The 22,715-nt window shown below is 49.9% G+C and overlaps 8 protein-coding genes across 8 annotated transcripts; 2 read left to right on the forward strand and 6 right to left on the reverse strand.

The window, feature by feature from the left end:
- Window positions 1-238: 238 nt before the first annotated feature.
- Window positions 239-532, reverse strand: N7509_004962 (uncharacterized protein; the record flags this gene model as incomplete). The annotated part of the gene is made up of 2 exons (XM_056629599.1): window positions 239-260; window positions 285-532. The coding sequence occupies 2 exons, from the start codon at window positions 530-532 to the stop codon at window positions 239-241; spliced, it is 270 nt and encodes an 89-aa protein (XP_056488901.1).
- A 380-nt stretch (window positions 533-912) lies between these two features.
- Window positions 913-2,389, reverse strand: N7509_004963 (uncharacterized protein; the record flags this gene model as incomplete). Its single annotated transcript, XM_056629600.1, has 2 exons — window positions 913-2,322; window positions 2,375-2,389. 2 exons carry the CDS (start codon window positions 2,387-2,389, stop codon window positions 913-915), a joined length of 1,425 nt encoding a protein of 474 aa, XP_056488902.1.
- A 606-nt stretch (window positions 2,390-2,995) lies between these two features.
- On the reverse strand, window positions 2,996-4,411 carry N7509_004964 (putative monooxygenase; the record flags this gene model as incomplete). The annotated part of the gene is made up of 2 exons (XM_056629601.1): window positions 2,996-4,089; window positions 4,165-4,411. 2 exons carry the CDS (start codon window positions 4,409-4,411, stop codon window positions 2,996-2,998), a joined length of 1,341 nt encoding a protein of 446 aa, XP_056488903.1.
- Window positions 4,412-6,470: 2,059 nt separating this feature from the next.
- Window positions 6,471-6,950, reverse strand: N7509_004965 (uncharacterized protein; the record flags this gene model as incomplete). The annotated part of the gene is made up of 2 exons (XM_056629602.1): window positions 6,471-6,562; window positions 6,665-6,950. The coding sequence occupies 2 exons, from the start codon at window positions 6,948-6,950 to the stop codon at window positions 6,471-6,473; spliced, it is 378 nt and encodes a 125-aa protein (XP_056488904.1).
- Window positions 6,951-7,398: 448 nt separating this feature from the next.
- N7509_004966 (NAD(P)-binding protein) lies at window positions 7,399-8,423 on the forward strand (the record flags this gene model as incomplete). The annotated part of the gene is made up of 3 exons (XM_056629603.1): window positions 7,399-7,444; window positions 7,509-7,947; window positions 8,003-8,423. 3 exons carry the CDS (start codon window positions 7,399-7,401, stop codon window positions 8,421-8,423), a joined length of 906 nt encoding a protein of 301 aa, XP_056488905.1.
- Window positions 8,424-12,020: 3,597 nt separating this feature from the next.
- N7509_004967 (uncharacterized protein) lies at window positions 12,021-12,929 on the forward strand (the record flags this gene model as incomplete). The annotated part of the gene is made up of 1 exon (XM_056629604.1): window positions 12,021-12,929. The coding sequence occupies one exon, from the start codon at window positions 12,021-12,023 to the stop codon at window positions 12,927-12,929; it is 909 nt and encodes a 302-aa protein (XP_056488906.1).
- Window positions 12,930-13,263: 334 nt separating this feature from the next.
- On the reverse strand, window positions 13,264-14,995 carry N7509_004968 (uncharacterized protein; the record flags this gene model as incomplete). The annotated part of the gene is given in 2 exon segments (XM_056629605.1): window positions 13,264-14,094; window positions 14,114-14,995. 2 exon segments carry the CDS (start codon window positions 14,993-14,995, stop codon window positions 13,264-13,266), a joined length of 1,713 nt encoding a protein of 570 aa, XP_056488907.1.
- Window positions 14,996-18,541: 3,546 nt separating this feature from the next.
- On the reverse strand, window positions 18,542-22,512 carry N7509_004969 (uncharacterized protein; the record flags this gene model as incomplete). Its single annotated transcript, XM_056629606.1, has 3 exons — window positions 18,542-19,625; window positions 19,677-21,998; window positions 22,064-22,512. The coding sequence occupies 3 exons, from the start codon at window positions 22,510-22,512 to the stop codon at window positions 18,542-18,544; spliced, it is 3,855 nt and encodes a 1,284-aa protein (XP_056488908.1).
- Window positions 22,513-22,715: the final 203 nt, after the last annotated feature.

Below are 22,715 nucleotides of genomic sequence, written 5' to 3' on the forward strand. Positions count from 1 at the left end.
AGAGAATCTGTTCCCGACCATTCACAACGATTGGCTGTCCTGGTTGGTAAATTCGTTTGCGAAAGCCGCAATCTAGACAGACTCGGCGATCGCATTCTGGACCTCCTTTCCCTCGTTTACCATTTAGTTGGTTGTCGGCGAATGTGTGGCTTGGTCGGAGCTTTAGACAATATTTGCAGCCGAACTTGGTATTGTTTCTGCGGGGTTGATCAATCAATATATTAATTTATGAATGGCTTCAAGTTGTAGCGTACACGTAGCTGTGTAGTACTGGTTTGTCTTACCTTTGCCATGTCTCCACCGCATTCAAAAATGCCATTTTCTGCGCTGATGTTCGAGGCGATTGCACTGGGACGATGCAATGGAGTTGTTTATTTGTTTGCGATAGTGCCAACGATGAGGGGTAGTCGAGATGCGAGATGATATGCAGCTGAAGTTCAGCTGGGAGGCCCAGGAGAGTCGGTGAACTGGGTGGCACGGCGAGAATGCGAATACTTCGCTTCTCTAATACTTCGTGTTCGATATTCAGCATCTTTCTGGCTTTTCTTTTGCTTCAGCTTCAGCTTCAGGGTATTTCTTTCCTCTGGAACTCAGAGAAAAGATCGCCGTTTCATGCTGGGCTGTCAGTGGTGGGGTGACGTGTCTGACAACATCGGAGACAATGCATGTGCTACCTGCATTATCACGAATTCCCAGGTCTCAGGCGTTGCCCAGATGTACTTGGTAGTTGACTAGTACGAGTACGAATTAACAGGTACTGCGATAGGATATTGTCACATGTCAAGCACGCGACAGTCACAAAAGCAGTTGAAATCCTTCGATATCCTTGTTGACATGGCCCTATTACGGATAATTCAAATTTATCGCCAGCATTTATCGCCAGCAAGGAATGATACGAATATGAGATGGTGATTAGGCCTCGAGAATATCCCACTCCATAGCAATAAGCCACTCCTTTTTAAAAGAACTGCTTGCACCACTTTCCAAGGAAAGTGACCCAGGCATTTCGACGGGATACGGCAAAGAACTCAATTGCTGGAACCCATGAAGTTCAAGATTCCAAGCAAGGCCCTTATGTATACCCAGCAGATCACCCGTCTGTATGACAGCCTGAGCGGTTTCAGCGCGCTGATCAATTCCACGCGACGGCGGTTTAGATCGCGGTAGTCCCATTGTCATAATATGAATAATTTCTCGTTCATCTCTTTCCGACTGGGATCCATCTACTATCTTCTCGGCTTGGATAAAAGCCAAGGGTCCGGAGCTACTAAGAACTGTCTGGTTCGCATGTATAACACGGGCAGCCAGCAGATACCGCCTCATGTCACGGGCCTGGCTTGGTTGCAAGGTTGGAGCCGAAATTGCATCACGCTTGGATCCCATTTCTAGAATCCAGCTGCGAACTTCCGCGGCCATCCCGCCCGGCGCATAAGTCTCGGCACCCGCGCGAGGTCGACCGCGACGACGCAGTGCGCGCGAGGAAGGAGAAAATGGGGCCGGGATATATTCCGCTGCTGCAGAAGGCGATGGAGAGCGGGGAAGGATGAAGGTCGGTCTACGTCTTTCTGGCGGCGAGCCCGGCTGAGAAGCGAATGGTGTCTCGCCTCGGAATGTAGGCTGCGTGTTCGGTGGTTTCTTCGTCGAGAGCATAAACCGGGGCTTGCTGCGAAATGGCGTGTTGCTCGTACCTGGCGTTGATATCCCTGGGCCAATGAATTTGGTTCGGGGAGCGGGCGTCCCTTGTAAGGCGATTTCTCGGGGCATTGCACTGGGTGTTGGTTGGGGAGCAGGAGAATCGAGTGAAATCGAAGGTCGCGGCCGCGATTCAGGCGATAGCGGAGGTAGTGCACCTTGCTGTGCTAATTTTTGACCCAGTGAAAGCCTTTCGTTTGTCTCCAGTCGTCGTCGTTTCTTGCCATCCCTTTCTGGCGCAAAGACTGCGTCGAATTCCAGGTCAAGAGGTCCAGGTGTAGCAGGTTCACCCGGGGGCGTGCTATTGATAGCATCATCCACCGCATCTTCTCTATCGCGTTCAGATCGGAGAATTCCTTCCTCTGTGTATGCCTCGTCATCATCGGAGTCTTCAATCACGTCTCGCTGCCGATGTGGCTGGGGAAGAGAGTTACGCGACGGAGCCGGGGTTCGGGAAGCTCTGGCGGTTGAAGCCGGCGCATCATTGTCGCCCTCGTCGTCGATCTCCAGGTCATTATGCTTCTTCGGTGTTGACTGAGAAAGGAGAAATCGAGGGGAGTTTGAGAATTGAGGGCCGGCGCCTCTGCGTGTCGATGGTTGGCGGCGAGACAGGCGAAATGGAGACGGGGTCTAATCAAGATGTGTCAGCGCTGCGAAGAAGAACAGAGCGGAATCAACTTACTCCTGGGAAAGGCATCTATCCAAATGCAATCGGGATTGGAGTGGAAAGCATTGCCTTGTGCCTTGAAGGCTGAGCTCGAGGCAGCTTGTCGCGGATTGGGATGGAGATGGAGATTGGAGGAAGTTGGAGTTGAAGTTGAAGTTGGGGGAAGTTGGAGAATTAGCGGGGCATCCCGCAGTACTACAACCAGTACTACTTACTACATCTGCATAACTACTACTATCATAATATATCTAATAATTCACAGATAGATGTATATGAATGCATGATAGTAATAGACTACTATATATGTACAATATCATAAAAGCGCTACTTAAAATCTCCTATTTCCAGTAGAAGCCCTGGAGTAGGGGTGGTTGAAATATACCTCCCATAATAATCGCATCCTCTTGAGTTTATGCTCAGGCTATAGCCGTGCCTGAGTACCGTCCGTGCTACTCCTAAATGCAAACAAGCTTAGTAAATTGAATGTCTTGGTCTCAGTGATATGAAATGAAGAGTCATGGTGTTTTGATTTGTGCAAGAGTCGTAGATATACATGAGAAGTATGCAATTCAAAAGGAATTGCAAAGTGGACCACGGACATCCCCAGAAATACCCCAAAGGAAAAGAAGGAAGCGCTTACAGCTGCGAAAAGTACTCCTCAAAGTTATCCTCCGCAACCTTGGTGCAGTCGAAACCATAAATCTCACGCTGGACATCAGCATCAGCCCACTTGTCAGGGACAGGACCCTTGCCACCGCCAGAACGAAGAGCAGCGAATTGACGATCGCGTTCAGCCTTTGCGGCACCATCACCCAAGTGCAGAGCACGACCGGAGGCAGAAGCCATATCGACCAGAGCCTCAGCACGGCCCTTACGGACCTTCTCGTAGACACGAAGTGCCTTGTTGATGGATGCGGGGGTGGTATCTGGGAGACGAGCGAGAACGACAGCTAGAACAGCACCGTCCTCAATGGCCTGGGCGGCACCCTGGGCAAGATGAGGCAGAGTTGGGTGGCACGCATCGCCAACCAGAGCAACCTGCTCATGGACCCAGGTAGGGAGGGCATCGTGGACACGCAGCTTCCACTCACAGACCTCTCCCTCAGGAACGTAGTTCAGCATACGCTGCACCATCGGGCAGAAATCGGAGAAGACGCCCAGCATGGCTTTCTTGTCACCCTTGGTGGTGTAGGTGGCATTGGTTGCAGCAGCAAAGTTAGTGTCGGGTTGGGTGGTGGACAGGTTGTAGATGGTATTGTTGGAAACAGCGTAGGCGATGATATGACGCTTCTCACCAATCCAGCGAGTCACGCGGGTGTTATTAATCAGAGCAAGTAGCTCGGGGTCATCTTTGATCTGGTCTTTGTGGATCATGATTCGGTAGGCGGCTTGGTTGGTATCCTTGACACCGACATCGACGTTCAAGCGCTTGAGAATCTCCACGCGGGTTTGACTCTTGATACCGTCCGCAGAAAGGAGAACATCACACTCAACCTTAAACGGCTTTTGGGTATCATCGCGGGGCACCGCGGTGAACGAAGGCTTGGGGCCGAACGAGTCGACACTCTCTGCAGTAACGGCGAAGTGGAACTTAATGGCAGGCTGCTTCAAGCAACCTTGATACAGCCCATCGGCCAGCGATGCGCGGTGACCAACCATGTGCTTGTAGCCGTAGGTCTTTTCGATATAATTCAAATCCACATGTGCGAGCTCGTTGTCGGTTGCGCCCTCTGCAAAATTTGGTTAGATTTTGACTTTGCAGTTTACTGTTGCTGTTGCTTTTTTTGCAATTCTATGATGCTCACCTCGGACGGAAGTCTCAGAGATATTCACGGCTTCGGCCTCAATGGGCTTCCATACACCAAGATTGTCCAATACTCGTGCCATGTTGGGGGCGAGCTGGATGCCGGCACCAACAAAGCCCAGATCGTGCGCATTTTCATATACATCGATATTCTTGAAGCCACGCTGAGCCAAAGCGAGAGCAGTAGTCAAGCCGCCCATTCCTGCGCCCAGAATGGCGACTCTCAAATCTTGGGGTGAGGATGCCATTGCGACGGATATGTGCGGAGGTAAGTGGATAAGGGGAAGGGGAGAGTTTGGGGAGATGAGGAGGAATCAGAAAAAAGAAAGAGAAGATTTGAAAGCGCTAGGATGTAGCGGCGAAGAGTGAATCTTTAAATTTTGGAACTCTCGAGCTCTTGTGCCGTCGCATTTGGCGGAGTTGTCTCAATATGACGAGGCCGGGAAAAATCATTGCCGCTCCCACAACCTCCCCACATTTTCACCGTGGACCAACCTTGGAGAAAAGCTTGCCTCATTGGATTTCGTTCTTTCTGAGGTCTGAAAATTTACCCGCCAATGCACAATAGACCAGGCAGATATTAGAGAGATGGGGAAATCATTAGCAGTCAAGAATTGATGACTTGCATGCCTTGAATTGCAGCTCCTGGGGCTTTCCCATTTTATATTCTATACCTGACCCAACCAATCGCTGTCCCAGAAAAGCATGGTAATACTAGCCTTGGAATACTTGGGCCGTGCTAATATTCTGATAGTATAATGTATACTCCGAGTCACTCTACTTACAAGAATAGAAGTCCATATCGATGATGATTTGGACACCAAATTACGCAACAACTGAATTATTCTCCCATTTCTCTCCACATTCAAGTTGCCTCTGGGCCAGGCTGTCCAGCAACTGGGGAAGCCCCGCTCCCCGACTTCCCCACATCGTCGGAGTCGGATGTCTTTGGGCTCGGCGATACGAAACTGCCGATATTTCGCCACATGATCTCGGGTTTAGTTGTGGACCACATCATTGGTTGATACAGTTTGCTGCTTGGACATACATTCAAGGCCTGCTGTGACTATTTCTAACGTGAAGCCTAATCTGGTTATATGTAACTTCTAAAAGAACAATTCCTATTGCGCCTATCTACTCGGTCATCAAATAGTCGTAAGAATTATCAGTATCCACCCTGTGTTCGGTGCTCCCAGATCCACAGAAGAAAATATTCCCACATTTCGCCTCACATTAAATCATCCAAAGAAAATTCCTGCCGTCGGCAGACATCCGCCCCATCCAACCCTTCCAGTACAACGCGAAGACATCTTACTACAGCCTGAGGTCGATTCATTGCAATAGCACAACCAACTCGCGCGGTTTGCATCACAAACCACTTTCGAATGGCACCCGGTAAAGACCGGCGTGCCCCAATAGCCAAACACCAAATCAAGGCACCTGACAATGGAACCCAGCAGTTATCGAGGTCCGTTGATTGTAGGAGGTCTTTCAAATACGAAATGGCATCAGAAAGTCCAGCCACCTCGGCATCTGATGTCGCATGATGCGATCGTTCCATGATCATAGTTGCCTGTAGCAAGACAGGTATTCGATTATCATCATGCTGTATTTGGTCACTGAGCAGCGTGCTTTCGAAAAAATACATTGAATTTTGCAGGGCAAGTCGACAGCCCAGACCTGTGCCGGTCGCATAATGACCTTTCTGCGTCGATGCGAGTACTGTTTCATAGAAACTGCTCAAAACTGGGATCAACCGACTTAGTTTGTTCCACTCCCCGAGTGATCCGGGATCCATTCCGAGAGTGAAGAGAGCCACATCTATAGATGCGGAAGGGGGTAATTCAAGTTGGGTGCCCGGGCTAAATTGTGAGGTAAAGGTTCCATATGGAGGGATCTCGGCAACCCTTTGCAGTTGCTCAATCCTATTTTAACGTCAGCCAACAAGTAGTAGGACGGGCCTCATCCATTGGCGTAGAATTTCATACACAAGCAGACTGCCTTTGATATGGCCTTCGAACCCCAAGTTGTTTATGCCCCCTCGCATACCTATCAAGTGATGTGTAACTTTCAAGTCATATATGAAAACATCTCTTTGATCATTTACCATCTGTTTCGTCTTCTTAGTAATTTAACCATAAAATCCACCAGGCGGATCTTACATCAAATAGCAAAGTTGCTACTAGAGCTGCAAAAGTGGGCTCACTGCATGCTAGCTCTCTGTCCTCTAGTACTTCCCCCAGCAACTTGCGAGTTATCGCACACTGTTGTAAGGTCAGACTACTAATTTGTCCCTCCGTATTTAAATCATCCCATGCCGATGCGTTCAGAATCTTTGTACTCATAAGAGCTGTATGGGATGTCGCTGCGTATATGACGTGGGAGAAGAACGGATGGACCTGTTGACCGTAGAGTACGTATTGGTGCATAACTACCCTGGTCAGTACAAAAACCTTTCATAGAGACTATTCTCACATTGCCAATCACTGTTAAGTGCTCACATTTCTGCATCCGTCGGTACCCAGTTGCCGAGGAGGCGAGTGGCGGGGACTTGTGCCTGACTGGGATCTCCGGTATGAGGCTCAGAGCACTCTCCGGGGTCGGTGTCCTGAAATCCTGACTATCACTACTGCCATTGCTATGCACCCCGAGTCGATCATTTCCCCGACGAGATCGATGGCGCTCTTTGGCGAGATGCGATCGCACTTGGCTCAGGCGCTTGCCGCGATCTTGCTGCGGGTCTTCAGTTATCACAATAAAGGCGGCTCTACCATTCGCTGTAGCCATCACGGGAGGCCTGGAAATTTGGTCCGAATGGAGAAATTGTGCAGGCACGGTTGTCGTACAATGTGGATGGAAAAGAGGGGTCACTTTAGACACGAGCTCAAATTGAAACCTGTGGCAGTGTTGCGGCGAATCTGACAGCAGTTGTTCAGCCCGACCCACCAACGTGATGATACTCGGACTAGTGCATGTTCCTAATGGCGTTAGATCGATCGAATTGTGCCTTGCCTAGTGGGACAATCCTCATTCTAAATCTATATTTTCGGATATGATCGGACACAAGACGGACTTAAAATGTTGAAGCTAGTATATGAGGGAGGTAGGAAGGGGGATAGAAAAAAGCAGAATCCCAGGTTTATTTTCCTTTTCTTCCAGGCTCCTTCGCTTTCAAACTCTTCTGATCTTCCCTCTGATCTACCCGAAAGTCACTTTTATTGCAACAACAACTATCATGGCATCAAACCCGACAAAACTGGGCAATGAAACCGTTTGGTTTGGTAAGTCCGTTGATTTGCTAAAATCTGACTCCTATTTTTAAACTTCAACTTACTATTTAAATAGTGACTGGTTGTTCATCTGGTCTTGGCAAGGCTCTTGCAACCACTATCTATAATTCTGGTCATCACATCGTGGCCACCGCCCGCAACATCAACTCGCTATCATATCTGCCAGATGATGCGAGGGTGCTTAAATTTGCCCTTGACGTGACCTCACAAGAATCAATTGCTATCGTCGTCAGCAGTGTCGTTCGAACATGGAGCCACATTGATGTTTTTATCAACAATGCTGGCTATAGCTTAGTCGGAGATACCGAGGCGATCTCCGAATCTGACGCCAGACTTCAACTTGAGACTCTTTTCTGGGGACCGGTTCACGCCACAAAAGAAGCATTACGAGTATTTCGTGAAGTGAACCCCCAAGGTCAAGGAGGTACAGTCCTCCAGATATCTTCGATGGGTGGATGGTGGACCGCTCCAGGTCATTCGTACTATCATGCCAGGTGAGATTCAAAAATCTTCCGATGCCCAAATTTCTACTCGCTGATATTTTGATAGTAAATTTGCACTGGAAGGCTTCACTGAATCGGTCGCCCAGGAAATGAATCCGGAGTGGAACATTAAGCTTATGATTGTTGCTCCCGGGGGAATTCGTACAAATTTCGCCGGGCCCAACATGAATATTGCCGCCCGACACCCTGCTTACAATACTCCAAACACCGTATTCAACCAGATCTTGGATTATATCACAAATCCCGAGTCTCAAGCCACATGGAGTGATCCTAATATTTGCGCCCGTCTGCTTTTCGATACTGTTGTTGCACAGAACGAGCGTCAGCTGCCTATGCGACTACTCTTAGGAGCTGAAACTATCCCTTTAATTAAGGGTGATATTCAAAAGACTTTGACCGAAATCGATTCATGGGCGGACGAAACTGTGAAATGCTCTCCAGGTGGCGGTGCAGTCTTGGGGTCATAGTTATAGTCTTGTCGCCGGTTGAATTGTCATTTAAAACTACTTGGTAATGTCCGATATAGAATGGTGGTAGAATACATCTCCTTTATGTTTAAACCGGCTAGTAGTATATTGAAGAAACATTCTCAAAAATCCCAAAGCCATTCCAGGTCTGTCTAATTGGCACACAAGGCAAAGGGGGAGTCTTTATTGTTAATAATTCCGGGGAAGACACAATTATGAACGGCAATTGTAGTGACTGAGGCCAACTAGATCTACGAGCAAATATAAGACGGAATGGAGAAAGATGAGATGATACTAGACTAGAAAGTGGGACTAGCCTGACGCAATATCTAGTACTCTCTGAATGAGTGATAAACGCCGTATACAAGCGGCTAGCAAACGACTTAAGTCGCGATGAAAGAAATGCAAGCGATAGAAGCAATGGAATGCAGACAGAGGGGTACCCTAGTCATGCATGCTTGAAGTGTGAGCTGGCCATGCCGTAGGCCTCAGTAACTTGAACTATAAACCTAGTTACGATTTGGGGCCCGAAGTTTTGTTAGTCTAGGGCACCATTGAATCAATCTCGTGTACCGCTCGCCTGAATGATCCGATGTAGCCAATTTAGAAGCTGGCCGAGGAGCCTTCCATTCACCATCGCTTTGCACAACAAATCCCAACTCCTTAGCGAGTTTTTCCCAATCATCTTTCGACAAGTCCGCAGGAGCTTCCGTACTGGGCTTGAGAACCCAACCCTTAGGATAATCCAATGACCTTTCCATTTTTCCCATCTCGATCCACCTTTTAGTAGCCTCTACCTCCGCGGGATATTTATATCCATGATCCCGGTGCACAGACTCTCCTAAAATCCAGAGGGCCTTGATGAGCTTCGTATGGCACTCTAGCTGAGGTAGTAGATGCTCCATCCGGCTTTTGAACAAGATATACCAGCTAAAAGGAACGTCTGGGTCACCTAGATAGAGATCCTTTAGGCCATACTCGTATGCAAAGGGATAGAAACCTGAATATTCCCATCTAGTGATGTGGGCCAGCTCGTATTCACCGGAAGATGTCTTTTTCACAAGAATATAGCGTGAGGTGAGGTTCATGTGACAGAACACGATATGAGAATCTAGCTCATCCAGGTCCAACTGTGATAGTTCAACTTGTCCTAGATCATCATAGTGAGACTTTACGCAGACAAAGATAATTTTCGTTATTCTGTATCTTACATACGACGAATTTATGCGTATGGTAAGCTGTTAATTTACCCTACGTGATCGAATAGTCTTTCATTGCGGCTAATGGAGTTTCAATATTGGTATATCTACATCGATTGGATCATTTACAGGGGTTTGCTCTAAGAAGAGGACGACAGACAAAGGAAACACCTTTCTTGCCTATTTCTTGATCCAATATTTTTCTGTCCTGAGTAATTTCGTTAAATCACCACCCCCGCCTTGGGCAATTACTTGGAATGAAAATAATCCTGAAATTTAAATTTCTCTTTCATGTGAGGAAGCGCGAAAGCAGAATCTGCCTAGTCCTTATGGTTATGGTCGGGATTTGATTGGAGACCATTGCGGTGGATTGATGATTTCTCTAACATAAGCTCCCGGCTCAGCCTGTCCTTGAGGGTCACATTAGACCACAGGTCGAGAAAGGGAAACCACCCTTTCACTATCTTGTATTACAAATTAAAACCGCCGGAATAAACCCGGCTTGAAGCCAGAGCCGGTCTTTCTAGGAACCTTCCCCATTGAGAAGGAAAGATAGGAGTCCCGGGTTGACTTGACTTTATTAGGGAGGTGGTGACATGGCGAAATACGAGAGAAAGGAGACACAGCGGTCTTCGGTGAGATGTCCCGCTCTAAGAGTAAAATGAGCATTCTATCCATGGCCACAGTTTTGGATGGGGAATAGTGGTGCATGTGATGGGGTTAGTGGATATTCGCGAATTTTCCTCTCCCTCCTTAGTTAGGGCTGATCTTGTTCTTTTGTGTGCTTAGCCCATGAGTCTCAAACAAGCAAGTCTTTCAAATGATTTAGCTGTACAGAGTAGGAAGTAGAATGTTGGCATTCCCTCCTGCGAGCCTTGATTCCTGGCATGAGCTACTCTCAGAAATCCCGAGGCTATTTGAATAGAAAGTCCTGGCGAGATTAGAAAATTTGAGTTTTTCCCCCGCGCATGTAAAATCCGTTAGTGGAACTCTCTCGTGAGTTGACAGCAATTCCTGAGGTTTCTCCGAATGAACAACGGTTTGACCCCGTAAATTCTGTGGATCTTCAGGGGGCACCGTTCGCCCCTCTCGCTGGTGGAGAGGTCATGTTTCAGCATTTTCTGACATCGAAGTTCGTCGCTCCGGGATAGATAGATCAACAACGACACGGAGTAATTCTGGAAGGATTATTTTTTTCCCATGAAAGGGAACGTAAAAGTTCGATGCTGATTGCATGCGACTCATTCGATGATGTCAGGCCAAGCCTGGCACTCCATCCTGCGGGCATCTCACTGTTTACCCCCTGACTAGGAACAACAACTCCACCAAGCTTCGGGGAGGCTGCAGAGTCCACCGGCGACGCTATTTAACTTTAGTGCCTGTTTAGCACCGAACTCTGATGGGACTTCCATTGCAACCCGCGCCCTCCAGCGGGGACTAACGCTCTTGTTAAACGTGTTTTGAGGCGGGCCAGCACTGCAGATCGCCAAGGACCCGAGCGTTTATGCCCAATCCCATTGGCAGTTGTGATGGATTTGGGGCGGTACTAATGACGATCCTTGGCCCAAGAAACCTTTCCCGGGGGCTCTTCAAAGAAGAAGTGTGTTTTGACGCTCACTTAACCCTGCAGGAACATGGCCCCGGCTATTGCAGGTGCGTGCGAACCATGTGGCGAATGTTTCCTTTTTTTGGTGTATTCTCTACATCACTGCCGATTTGCTTCTTCCATCAACGTCTATGTCTTGCAGCTCACATAAAAGGACGATGACATCTTTTCTGGATCACAATTTGGCGATGCGTCGTTATGGATTGCGGATCCTCTTTTGAAAGCTCGGCAACGGGCTCCAACCTTCATTAAGCGGAGTTGGAGGAGGCCGATCTGCGGAGTGGCTAATGAGGATGAACCCGCAATGAAGCTTATGAGAGGATCAAGACTCACCTCCGGACCCAATCCCCCGTGTGCTGGTTCATCGACTTTCCTCCATTTGGCTTTAACCTGTGGATCCATTCCCTTTGACGTGAAATGATTCCCTGCCCCGCGGTCTGTGTTCATCTCATGGGATTGGACTATTGACAAGCTGCGTGGAGCCGGTATTGTGCCTGGTGCCTTGTAACATCTCGAAGGTGGAGCATCCTCTCCTCGTCGACGTCAGGAATGGCAGGAGGAAATTCACGGTTGCATGCAACTCACATTTGGGTTGCGGCCCCTGAAAATCAAGGGCTGGTGGGAGGGTGTATAAAGGAGCATTGCCATGCCTTTTGACTTTGATATCTTCTCCATCCCAAGAAGCATCTCGTTTTCCCCTCCGTCCTTTACTCCAGTCATTCCTTTTTCCGGTTCTATACCGTCCATTCATTACTGCTTTTCAGCACCAGTCACTCTCTAAACCAATTCAAGATGAAGTCCTTCACCATCGCCGCCATCCTGGCCTCCACTGCCATGGCTCTGCCTACCAACATCGTCCCCAGCGGCACTGTCCCCTCGGGCGTCCCCAGCTGCATCCCCTCGGGTGTTATCCCCTCCGGAGTCCCCATTCCCTCCGGTATCCCGATGTGCACTGGTGCTCCCAGCGCTACTCCCAGCGCTACCCCCAGTGGCATGGCTTCCCAGAATGTCAACAGCGTCATGACCGTCACCAACGGGGAGTCCAAGAACATCCTTGTCCAGCTTGAGCCCACTGTTGCCAACCTGCTGACTGGCCTTAACCTGCCCCTCAGCGAGCCCGTTGGTGAGATCGTTCAGACTGCCTCCTCCGTCGACGGCCTGAACCTGCAGGGTCTTGGCTCCGGCTTCATGACCGTCGCCACCCAGAATGGCGAGGCTGCTCTTGTCAAGCTCACCTACACTGTTGAGGGTCTCTTCTCTGGTCTCGGCCTCCCTGAGGTTGGCTCCCTTGTTGGCAGCCTCGTTGGCACTCTCGAGGGTCTTGTCCCCAGCATGAAGCGCGATGTCACCAGCTCCCTCACCGACACTGTTATGCACATCACCGACCTGAACGGTGACGTCCTGCCCGTCGCTCTTGGCTCCAACGTCCTCGGTCTCCTGAGCGGTCTTGACCTGTCCTCCGTCCAGGGCCCCATCGGCTCCGTTGTCGCTATGGTTCCCTCCGTCTCCGACCTTCCTTCCAAGGCTGAGTCCATCGCCGCTGACCCCACTCAGCTGGTCGGTGTTCTGGGCCAGGACGGCACCTCCGCCATGCTTGTTCAGCTCGAAGGCACTGCCACCGGTCTCCTTGGCTCCCTGGGTCTCACCTCCCTCCTGAGCCCCATCGGCTCCGTCACCTCCGTCACCGGCGGTCTTCTGTAAATGACGTTTATCCATATCTCCACACCCTTGTACCCTTGAAGGGATTTGAACATTCGCTTCTTTGGGTCCTCTGTTGATATGTTTCGAGGGTGCAAAAGTTGCTTTCGAGCTACTAGTAACGCACACCAAAACGATTGCACATGAGGAGTTCCCGTCTACATACTATTTCGTTATAAATTCACCTGTACCTATTTCTTACGCCAGAGCGTCAATTTCAATTGCAAATGTTGAAAATCCATTTCAATTGGGTAACTCTGAAACTTATTCACATATCCTGCATAAAAGACACAATATTACTAGTAATATCTCAATTGAGCCCATTCCCGGACTCGGATCATCCATGCATCCCACCCCAATAACCCTCACCGTCATCTCCCTCGTATGGTTTAGACGCATCTCTGCACTTGGGGTTGTTGTAATCAGATACGGTACCCATAGGCCAGATCGGTATTACGCAGATCTCGTTATCTTCACAACCGCGGCACTCTTTCCAACTTGTCCAATCTAGATAATCAACCAAGACATGGACTCTGTTTTGCGCAAGGCTAAGCTTCTCCTCATTTCCAGCCTCAAGCAACGCCAAGCAGACACTATGCGCAACATGGTGCACAGCGCGCGCTGGCAAATTCTGTTCCTTTTGGGTTTGGAACGGCAAGAATTGCGTGGCACATCTCTCGGCCTCGTCGGAGGTATTTCGCTCGCTGTAATCGATGAATGGTGATAGAAGCATTTCAATGTGGTCACGGAATGCCTTGATATCCACAAACTTCTCAGATGCCAGATAAGACAGTTCGTCTGAGTAGCGCGTAACGATCATGTCAGCAGTGGCTTGCCAGTTCCATGAGGATTCCTTGGTGTCGTTGCTCAAGATCAGACTGGTCAATTCATCGCGAATGGCCGCTCGCTCCGTGGATGAAAGATGTGCCAGACGAGGCAAGGCAGATTCATTAGCGAACAGGTTGAAATCGTATGAGTAGGCTGTGACGAAATGGTCGTAGTTCAACGACACCCGATTTCCACCAATACTATCATATCGAGCAGTAACCGCGCGCATCCACCTCGAAGAGTCCGGTCCCGGTCCACCACCAGGTCCATGGCCCTTTCTCTCCTTGTCACCGCCAGGACGACCATGGGGTTTCAGGGGAATCTTTGCGCTTGCCGCCTTCTGTTGTGTCTTTCTTCACCTGCGTGGTCCGGACGGGAGTCAAGTCACGCTCGAACGAACAGAGAATAATTTCGAAACCAGCTTCCATGCGGAGAACACCATCAATCTGGCCTTCCCACTCATTCTGTGCCATTTCGCATGCCTTGATCGCGCGGTCTTTCTCGCCGGGGGGACCGCCAGGACCGCGGCCTGGCTTCTTGTCCTGGGAGAATCCCTCGATAGTACCGTTGAACAAGACGTAATCTTGCGAGTCTAGAGTTCCCTTCTTTGTTTTGCCGGCGGACATGCCGTCGATATAGACGAGTCGAAGATCCTTAGCGGCAGCATAGGTGTGAAGATATCCCGACTCGCTCTCGTCGGATTTTCCAGATGGCGGGAGCCCTTGACCATACCGACGACGCAATTCTTCGTGGCGTCGGTTCTCCTGCTCCTCGTCACTTCCGTCGTCGTTGTTGTCATCATCTGGTGGAGGCGGAGGAGGGCCTCGATGCGGTCGAGCAAAGACCATGGCATGCTCTGGTTCAAAGGCGAGCCATTCCATGCCCGTCACCGTGCCCGGGTTCGAGGTACCGTGGTATAACTGAGTCCCGGCGGGAACTGTCGCGAGGAAGAAAGAAACACCATTGTGATGAAGGGATGAACCCCATTGGCGCATGGAGTCGTAAATCACGTTGAAGATGTGGTTTGCATTTTGGGCAACGGGATCGGCAGTAGATGTAGATGTAGATGTAGTAGATGCGATGGCACCGGAGAAGATCGATAAGCTCACAATAGAGCGGATCGCAAGTTGGGAAAACAACCGCATCATGCCAGCAGCTGGAGAATTGGCAACCGTATGTTTTGAAATTCCTCGAGACAGAGCAGCTGCATTATCTGATGGTGATTTCTGATCTCGGATCATGGCGACGCGTCATCACGCCAGCGCTAGCCACCATCTCATCTCCTCCGAGCCCGGCGGGGCTTTTTTTTGGAGCTCCTTTCGATTGGATTGAAGATTTGGTAGTGGGTTTGATGGGTACGATTGGAGGGAGCATTTTGGGTAGTTATCTCCGAGCTTCTGCCTATACACCATAACGTGCAGATCCAAAATCAAGATTTACCTTAGTTAACTAGTTATACAAACCATACTTAGTCAGCGATAATTTGCAATAACGTAATCCACGGCCGAGCTGCGCACACGGTCGGCCTGCGCACCCACCCCTATGATATAGTTTTAAAACAGAATATCGCAACCGAAACACATTAATTAATACTAATCTAGCGTTTTTTACATTGATTAATCTTGTGGCCTTTTCCTCCACATCCACTACAGGTAGGCAGAGCCCTCCTGCGTGGCTGATCCTGCTGAGTAGGCAAATTACCCTGTTCATGCGATACCACCTCATTAGCTTCTACCGGCTGAATTGGCTGCTGAGCTAGCTGTAGGCCCTCTTCGATCGATAGGCCCCCCTCATGAGTAATCTGCCTAGTCGATCGAGTGCGCTTTTGACGTTTCTTTTCATTCGCTGCGCGTAGATTGGAGTTCTCCTTTGCTAGTAGCGCAGTGTTGTGTAGCGCTATACAGTGGCCCTTGATAATCTGATCAAGCATGATTTTTGATGGTGTAGGCGGGCTGTGTGATCGCTGGTTTAATAGCTCTTTAAGCATAGAAGCTTGCTTTTCTAGCTGAATCGCTGTTCTAGGTGTTTTTGGTGTGAATTGGCTAGATCTGCTGTTTGGTCTGCTGCTTGGTGGTGTAGGTGTTCGGATAGAGATATTAAGCTTAGAAAGTACCCTTTCTGCATTAACTGGTACTATACCAGAAGCTGCAAAGCTGCTTTGTACGATATTTAGCTGGAAAGCTTCTAGTCGTGCGCGAGGATAATCTGCTAGAAAATCAAGCTTGTCGATATGATTATAGCCAGTTCGGGCTAAATCGCTCACAAATCGACCGTACGCACGCTTTAAAACAGCAAAACACCCAACATCAAGCGGTTGTAGAAGATGCGATGAATGTGAAGGCATACAGAGTGGTATAATATCGTTTTCAGAGCAGATTTGATCGAATTGAGGTGTAAGGTGGCTACCATGTCCGTCGAGGATCAAGAGACGAAATCGCCCTCGTACGCGCGAATTAGTGTATGGAATAAAGATCTTTTGTAGCCAACGTAGGCCGATCTCATCAGTAGTCCAGCCGTTATTCGAAACCTCAATTCGCCAATCCCTAGGGAGATTTGATTCAAACCAACCAGCAATATAAACCTGGCCTTTAAAGATAATACACGGCGGTAGCGAATAGCCATCAGCGCATATCGTTTCAATCGCAGTAACCCATTCACGATTTCCTGGCTGTAGGATTGATCGCCGACCGTAGTATTCTGCTCGCGTTACTACCTTCTGTGCTGATATAAGGCCCATTGCGAAGCCAGTTTCATCAAAGTTATAGATATCCTCCGGTTGGATACCGTTCTCCTCAATCGTACGTTGTACCATCAAAAACCACTCTCGTATAGCCTTTGGATCCTCGTTAAGAGCACGCTGATAGTCATATCGTCGCGAGAAGCGTGTTCGAAGCTCATCGCGTCGTTTAACAAAGGTTGACGCCCAATTAACACCAACAGTCAATGGGGGGGGTTGTTCCACGCGCTGCAAGAAGAATATCGGCCATCTCTCGTACAGTAGAGGGCCTAGGGGCTGCTCCACGCGAATCCATAGAGAGTATCCATTCAGTAAGCGAATCCTCTTCAAGTTGGGTCAATTTATAGCCGTTTGGGCGTATATCGACGCGTGATGATATACCCTTTGCGCGACTGCGGAGTGTTGATTCGGGTATATCATATAGCCTTGCTGCTGCGCGAAGAGATATGATACGTTCATTTTTGATATCGGATAGGGCTAATAAGATCCTGCCCTCTTGATTGGCCGATTTCTGCGAAGATTCAGTGCGAATTGGTGGCATGGTGGGTAATTGAACTAGGCAGAGTGGCTGGAAGACGCGATTTTCGATGGGGTGCGCAGGCCGACCGTGTGCGCAGCTCGGCCGTGGATTACGTTAGCAATATCACGTGGTATCCACGTTTTCGATCCGCCAAACCGAATTGGGATAAGGAAGTATACAAGTACAGAGTACACCAGTACACATCATAAAATTACTGGTACTCTGGTCGACGGTGAGACTGTTCTTGCTATTATTCACAATATTCTATGATATTGATACCGTGTATCTCAGAGGGTTTCCGATGATAATTATTTTATGTGGAGACACTGTCTCTTTCTTTGCGGTGCATTGCTACTACTAGTACTAGAACTATTGAGTACCTTTTGGGGCGTATTGCTGCAACCTGACGTAACTTGAAGTAGTCTGAAGTAGCCTGGAGTATCCAGTTTACCGTGCCTTCCATGTCGTGCCTTCCATACAAGGTATCGTGCCTGCTTCAGGTAATCAGGTACTACTAGTAGTAGTAACTACTGGGTGCTGCCCTCCAAGTCTAGATAGTACCTTCCATGTTTACAGGTAAACAAATTCAAGTTCCCAAGAGTTCGCTCTTCCCTTTTCCCTCTTATATAATTGTGACAATGAAGGTTTAAACAGTGAAGTGGATTTCAAACGCGCTGATAACATCAAAGATCCCACTGCAGCAGACCCTAATATAAACTTCCAACCCAGAAGACCGATGCTGCCAGTGGATATGTTTTGGGCTAAAAGCCCATCATTCGTTTCCGAAAGCGCAGACACACCGACGTCACTGGTGTCCTTGTTCGATACACTTGACACGCCGAAAGACGACATCACCATGAACCACGGACTTCCGTTTCACGCTACACGCTACACGCCACACCCCTTACGGCAAATACAACCGCCGGGATGATGCCTCAGCATCCACAAAGCTTGTCGTACTCCAACATCAAGCTATGGCCACCACTGCAGTACAATGTCGATCCATCGCGCTGTTTAAGAAGGAGCGTTATCGGTACTGATAAGTAGCCAGAAGACCAGTTCGCTCAAAGCTCAGGCGAAAGACCAATGGGCAAATTGCTGGGTACTGAATCACTCTGAAGAGCTGTCGAAAGATGCTAGGATCAGGCACGAGCCAGGGAGAAATTCCCTTGAGCATCCTATCCTTCCAGACCCATGCACCGATTGTCAGATGTTGACACAGATTTGGTGAGGGCACAGAGAGCTTGGGGTTAACACTGGGATGAGACGCCGCTTATGGTTACTAGAAAGGCGACTGAAAGAAACTTGAAAGTGGTTGTTATAAGTAGACAACCAAGAATCATATTACGTAGAAACTCGCCAGCCCGAATTCAATGAAAGATTGTACTATTTGTATCATTCTAAAATGTCCAATGTACTACCTAAACCTCGATACAAAAAAACCCCCCCACCCAAACGCCAAACATATGGTAGTACTAGTAATCGACATGCGTAATGATTCTCATAACAAAGTTGTAGTTGAGTGCCAGCTCAATCCCATTGACCCTTGCCAGCCAACGAACCCAGTCCACCGCCAGCATGTTTGCTCAGCAGCTTAGCAATATTAGATCCGCCATTGCGTTGCTTGGAGCGCAATTGTCTCTCACGCTCCTGCTCGCGTGCAGCAGTGTAGGAGTTGACTGCACCTCCCTTCTTAGGTCCTGACGCAGCGGTGGGAATTCTGCTCGATGAGCTGGAAGTAGTTGAGTTGCTGGAGGATGAGCCGGAAGTGACACGGCGCAGGAGTTGTGGAGGCCGGAACCCGATGGGTCCGTCTGAGTTCCCGCCGCTGTGGAAGGCCATTTTGTTGTTTGCGGAGCCAGATGCGGTTGTGGTTGCGGAGTTGGAAGATGCCTGGCGCAGGAGGGCAAGTCGGTCGATGACTGTTCCGCGGGTGCGGCGCGGGTGACTGGGTTTGGCGAAGGTCTCTTTGGGTTGGGATTGGGCGTCTTCGGAGTAGGCTTCGTCGTTGCCAGAGGTGTTAGTGTCGGCTTCTTCGTCGGCATCCTCGTCTCCGTCGATGGAGGCATCCTCGTGGAAGGAGTCATATTCATGAGTCTCGGTGAGGAAGGATAGAGTCTCGCGGACCTCGGCCAGGGTAGCGGGCTTCTTCGACATCGCGCTAGCAGCGGTTCGACGGAGATGAGGAGGAGGTCGATTGGTGGCATCTTCAGTAGAAGGTTCAAGGGGTCGCTTGCGCTTCTTGCTATCATCTCCAGCGTCGCCCTGTTGATCGGCGGCAACATCTTGAGAGGATTCGCCCTGCGACGCACTCTCCTTCTCTTCCAAGAACTCTAGCTCAAAGTCGTCCTGATCTTCGCGGTCCTCAATAGCCTTGAAAAAGGCAGCCTTCTTGGGATTCTCAGCGAGAGCTCCAACCTTGTCGTCGGCAAGCAGAGCTCTGCGCATCTTTGCGAACTCGCGCTGCTTTTCGCGTCGACGTGCAACGCGCTCATCGTCCGAATCGTCGAGGTCAAGGTCATCGTCACCGCCGCGACGACGACGCAGAGCTCCAGTGGTGATATCCTTGAGCAACTTCGCGACATCCTTCTCGTCACGGTTTCGTTGATGGGAACTAAAGCATGTCAGTAATTAGAATCAGGCAAATAGACAATTTCACACATACGCATTCAGAGCGGCAAGCTCTTTCTCATCCACCACTTCGCCACTGTTGTCATTGATCATATTCAGATCGCGGACATCCTCTTCTCCATCGCTGTCATCACTAGCACCTCCAATACCAGCATATTCATCTTCGGATTCCTCAGCGGCTTCGTCAACCACACCCTTTGCCTTACTGTTCTTCTTGTCATAGGGCGTTGTTGTCTTCTTAGCCGCCTTCTTCATGACGTTGAAAGCGTTGGCGTTGATCTCAAATTCACCCTCGTCTTCATTTTGCTCCTCGACAGCGGACAAATTGGCAGCACGTCCTCGTCGGATTTTTCGTCCTTTGCGCTCAGCCACAGGTGACTGGCTTTGGCCAACAATGACGGTGTCTATGGTTGAGACCGGCGGCGTTTCTCTGAAGCGCTTGGAAGGGTCGAATGGCGAGAAGACAAAGCCCTCATCCTGCGTCGGATCCGGAATCTGCGAGAATTCAGAGAAACCATGTCCTGCAGGAGATTCTGATACCCTGTTGACATTTGTATTATAGGCGGGCATGAAATCAGTCTCGTTCTGCTCCTGGCTGTCCTTAACAAGAATCTCAGATTCCTCAGCATGAAGTCTGGGAACTGGTCTACCAGGATCAGGGAGAGAGAAAGGAATAGTGCCCGTTCCTGGCTGGCTGGCGTTTTCGTCAGCAAGAGTGCCCGCAAAGGCCTGAGTAAGACCCATGGACATGTTCGGGGTCTCCATTCCGGGGAACTTGGGTCGTTCAACCGACTGCGGAACATGAGATGGATGTCGGACAGGCGTAGAAGGAATCTGTTGTTCGTTTTCTTCCTCATCCTCGTCATCACTAACGACGCGGGTGCGGCGTTTTCTCCTGGATCCGGAGGCTTCGATTTCAGGCTCTGAGACGGCCGCCTCTGATTCATCTCCAGAAGATTCATTTGCTTCATCCGCCTCTCGTTCGAACATGCTCATTTCGCCCTTTGCACCCTCCTCTTCATCCTCCTCTTCGTCCTCGCCAGATGCATCGTCATCAGATCCAGAGAAAGCATAGTCATCATCGTCTTCCTCGTCGTCATCGGCATCAAGGCCCTTCGCCTTCCTCCTGGCCGCACGCTCCTCGCGGGCGATCTCATCGGCTTCTTGGCGCGCTTTCTCAACCAGATCTTCAACATTATCTTCCATGGCGGCACGCTCCTCGGCAGTCTCAATGACAACACCCTTTGCCCTGAGCTCTTCAATACGCTCGCGTCTGTCTTTGGCGGCTTGTTGACGCGCCTTGTAAAGAAGGCTGGCAGAGAGTTCGGCGGAGCTCATCGAACTCATCTTACGGTTGGGAGAAGTGAGATGCGCCAGAGCTTTAAGCTTGGTCATGGAGGAAGATTCCTGCATCTGGCGGGAGGGCAGATTCTCAAAGGCGGCGATTCGACGGCATTTGGCCGGAGACGTAATAACCTCCAATTCATCACTGTCTGACCCATCGTTTTGATGTTGGGCGACCTCTTGCCGGGACATGAGGACACGGACAGAGGGCGGGGCGATTTTTCGAATTGCTTCCTTGGGTTGAACGATGCTTCCGGGTGACTTCGCGGTGACTTCAGGTACAGGCGCAACGAGGGAATCTGTGTTCTTTGGTTCAATTGGGGTGTCGGCAATGGCCTCCTCAAGGGTGGGCAGATCGGTCATCTCGACATCGGCCTGCTCTTGAACTGCTTCTGGCTGGCCTTCACCTGGAATGTCGGTAGCGGCGGGCTTCTCTCCATCAGCAGGACCAAGGACAGGGGAGGTACGAGGTGTCTCATGCTTCTGTCCCTCGATATCGGAGGAGTTTTGTGAGCCAGCTGCGGAAGACGAGTTCGCCGCTGCGGGTTCGGCTGGAGGGGGATCGGGTTGCATAAAGTTGAATCGAGCAAAGAGGCTTTCTTTCGTAATCTTTTTCTTGGTCTGGGCTTGGTGGGCAAGCTGCATATTCCGGCTCATGCGCTGAGTCTCTCTGCTCATCTCTTCCAGGGCCTTCTTGCTGGCCTTGCGTGGCTGACGAGCTTTCTGAGATAACTTATGCGCAGAACCCGGATCATCAGCTTCACTCTCCTCCCCAGATAGAATATCAGAGCTGAATTGCGCCATTTTCGCTCGTCGGGCGGCCTTTTCTTCAGCCTCGACTCGCTCCCGCTCTTCGCGCTCTTTGCGTTTTTGTGCGATAAGTTCAAGAAATCTGGCGTTCTTTGCCTTGCTAGGTGCTTCACTGTCACTTCCGGATGCTTTGTCGCTGCGGGCTTCGGATTGCGGCCTGGTAGCTGCAGGCGAGGAAACAAATAATGGCGAGTCGGCACGGCTATGAGTAGGTGAGTCTCCGGGGTAGAAGAACGCTGAACCTGCGCATTATTCCTCTTCTTGGACCCAGTTACTGGTAGGTCATCATCGCTTGACTCGTGGACCGACGCGGCGCTCTTATCGCGTGGCTTCTGGACTTGTTCTCTCTCGGATCGGAGTGCATTCGACAGGCGAGAGAAAGCAGACCCTTGTTCACTGCTCTCGTTGGTGGCACCTTGCATTCGAGCAGCCATTCGACCCTGAGGTCGAACAATATCATCCGCAGTGTCCGAGTCGTCCGAGCTATCGTTATTAGATTGAGGTTGGCGCGTTTCAGTAGTAGTCGATGTCTTATTGCGACCGAAGTCCAGCTTCGGCATTGTAGATTTCTTTTTCGTGGCTTGGGGGTCGCTCTCGCTATCACTATCGAATTCCGCCATCATGGCCTTGATCTTTTGGCCGGGTGTAAGCATGTTAGGGGAATTGTTCGCTGGCGACGCGGAGCGCGTCGAGCGCGGTGTAGATGCGGAGGACATTGTGGATGTGTATGGTTTCAAACGATAATCCGGGTCAATCATAGAGTGTCACGGATCATTGTGGGATCAATTAATTGTAGTGAGGAGGATTGAAGAGTCGACAATGCGGGTCTTCAAGGGTGGCATACCTGGGGAGGTGGAACGCGATGCGCGCGTGCTTCGCGTTGCTGGGCCATACACGTGACTACATCCACGCGCGCCAC

This window comes from Penicillium cosmopolitanum (genome assembly GCF_028827165.1).
Source record: "Penicillium cosmopolitanum strain IBT 29677 chromosome Unknown utg000006l:49.0-5199605.0:1.0-5204138.0, whole genome shotgun sequence".
In the NCBI taxonomy this organism is placed as follows: Eukaryota; Fungi; Ascomycota; class Eurotiomycetes; order Eurotiales; family Aspergillaceae; genus Penicillium; species Penicillium cosmopolitanum.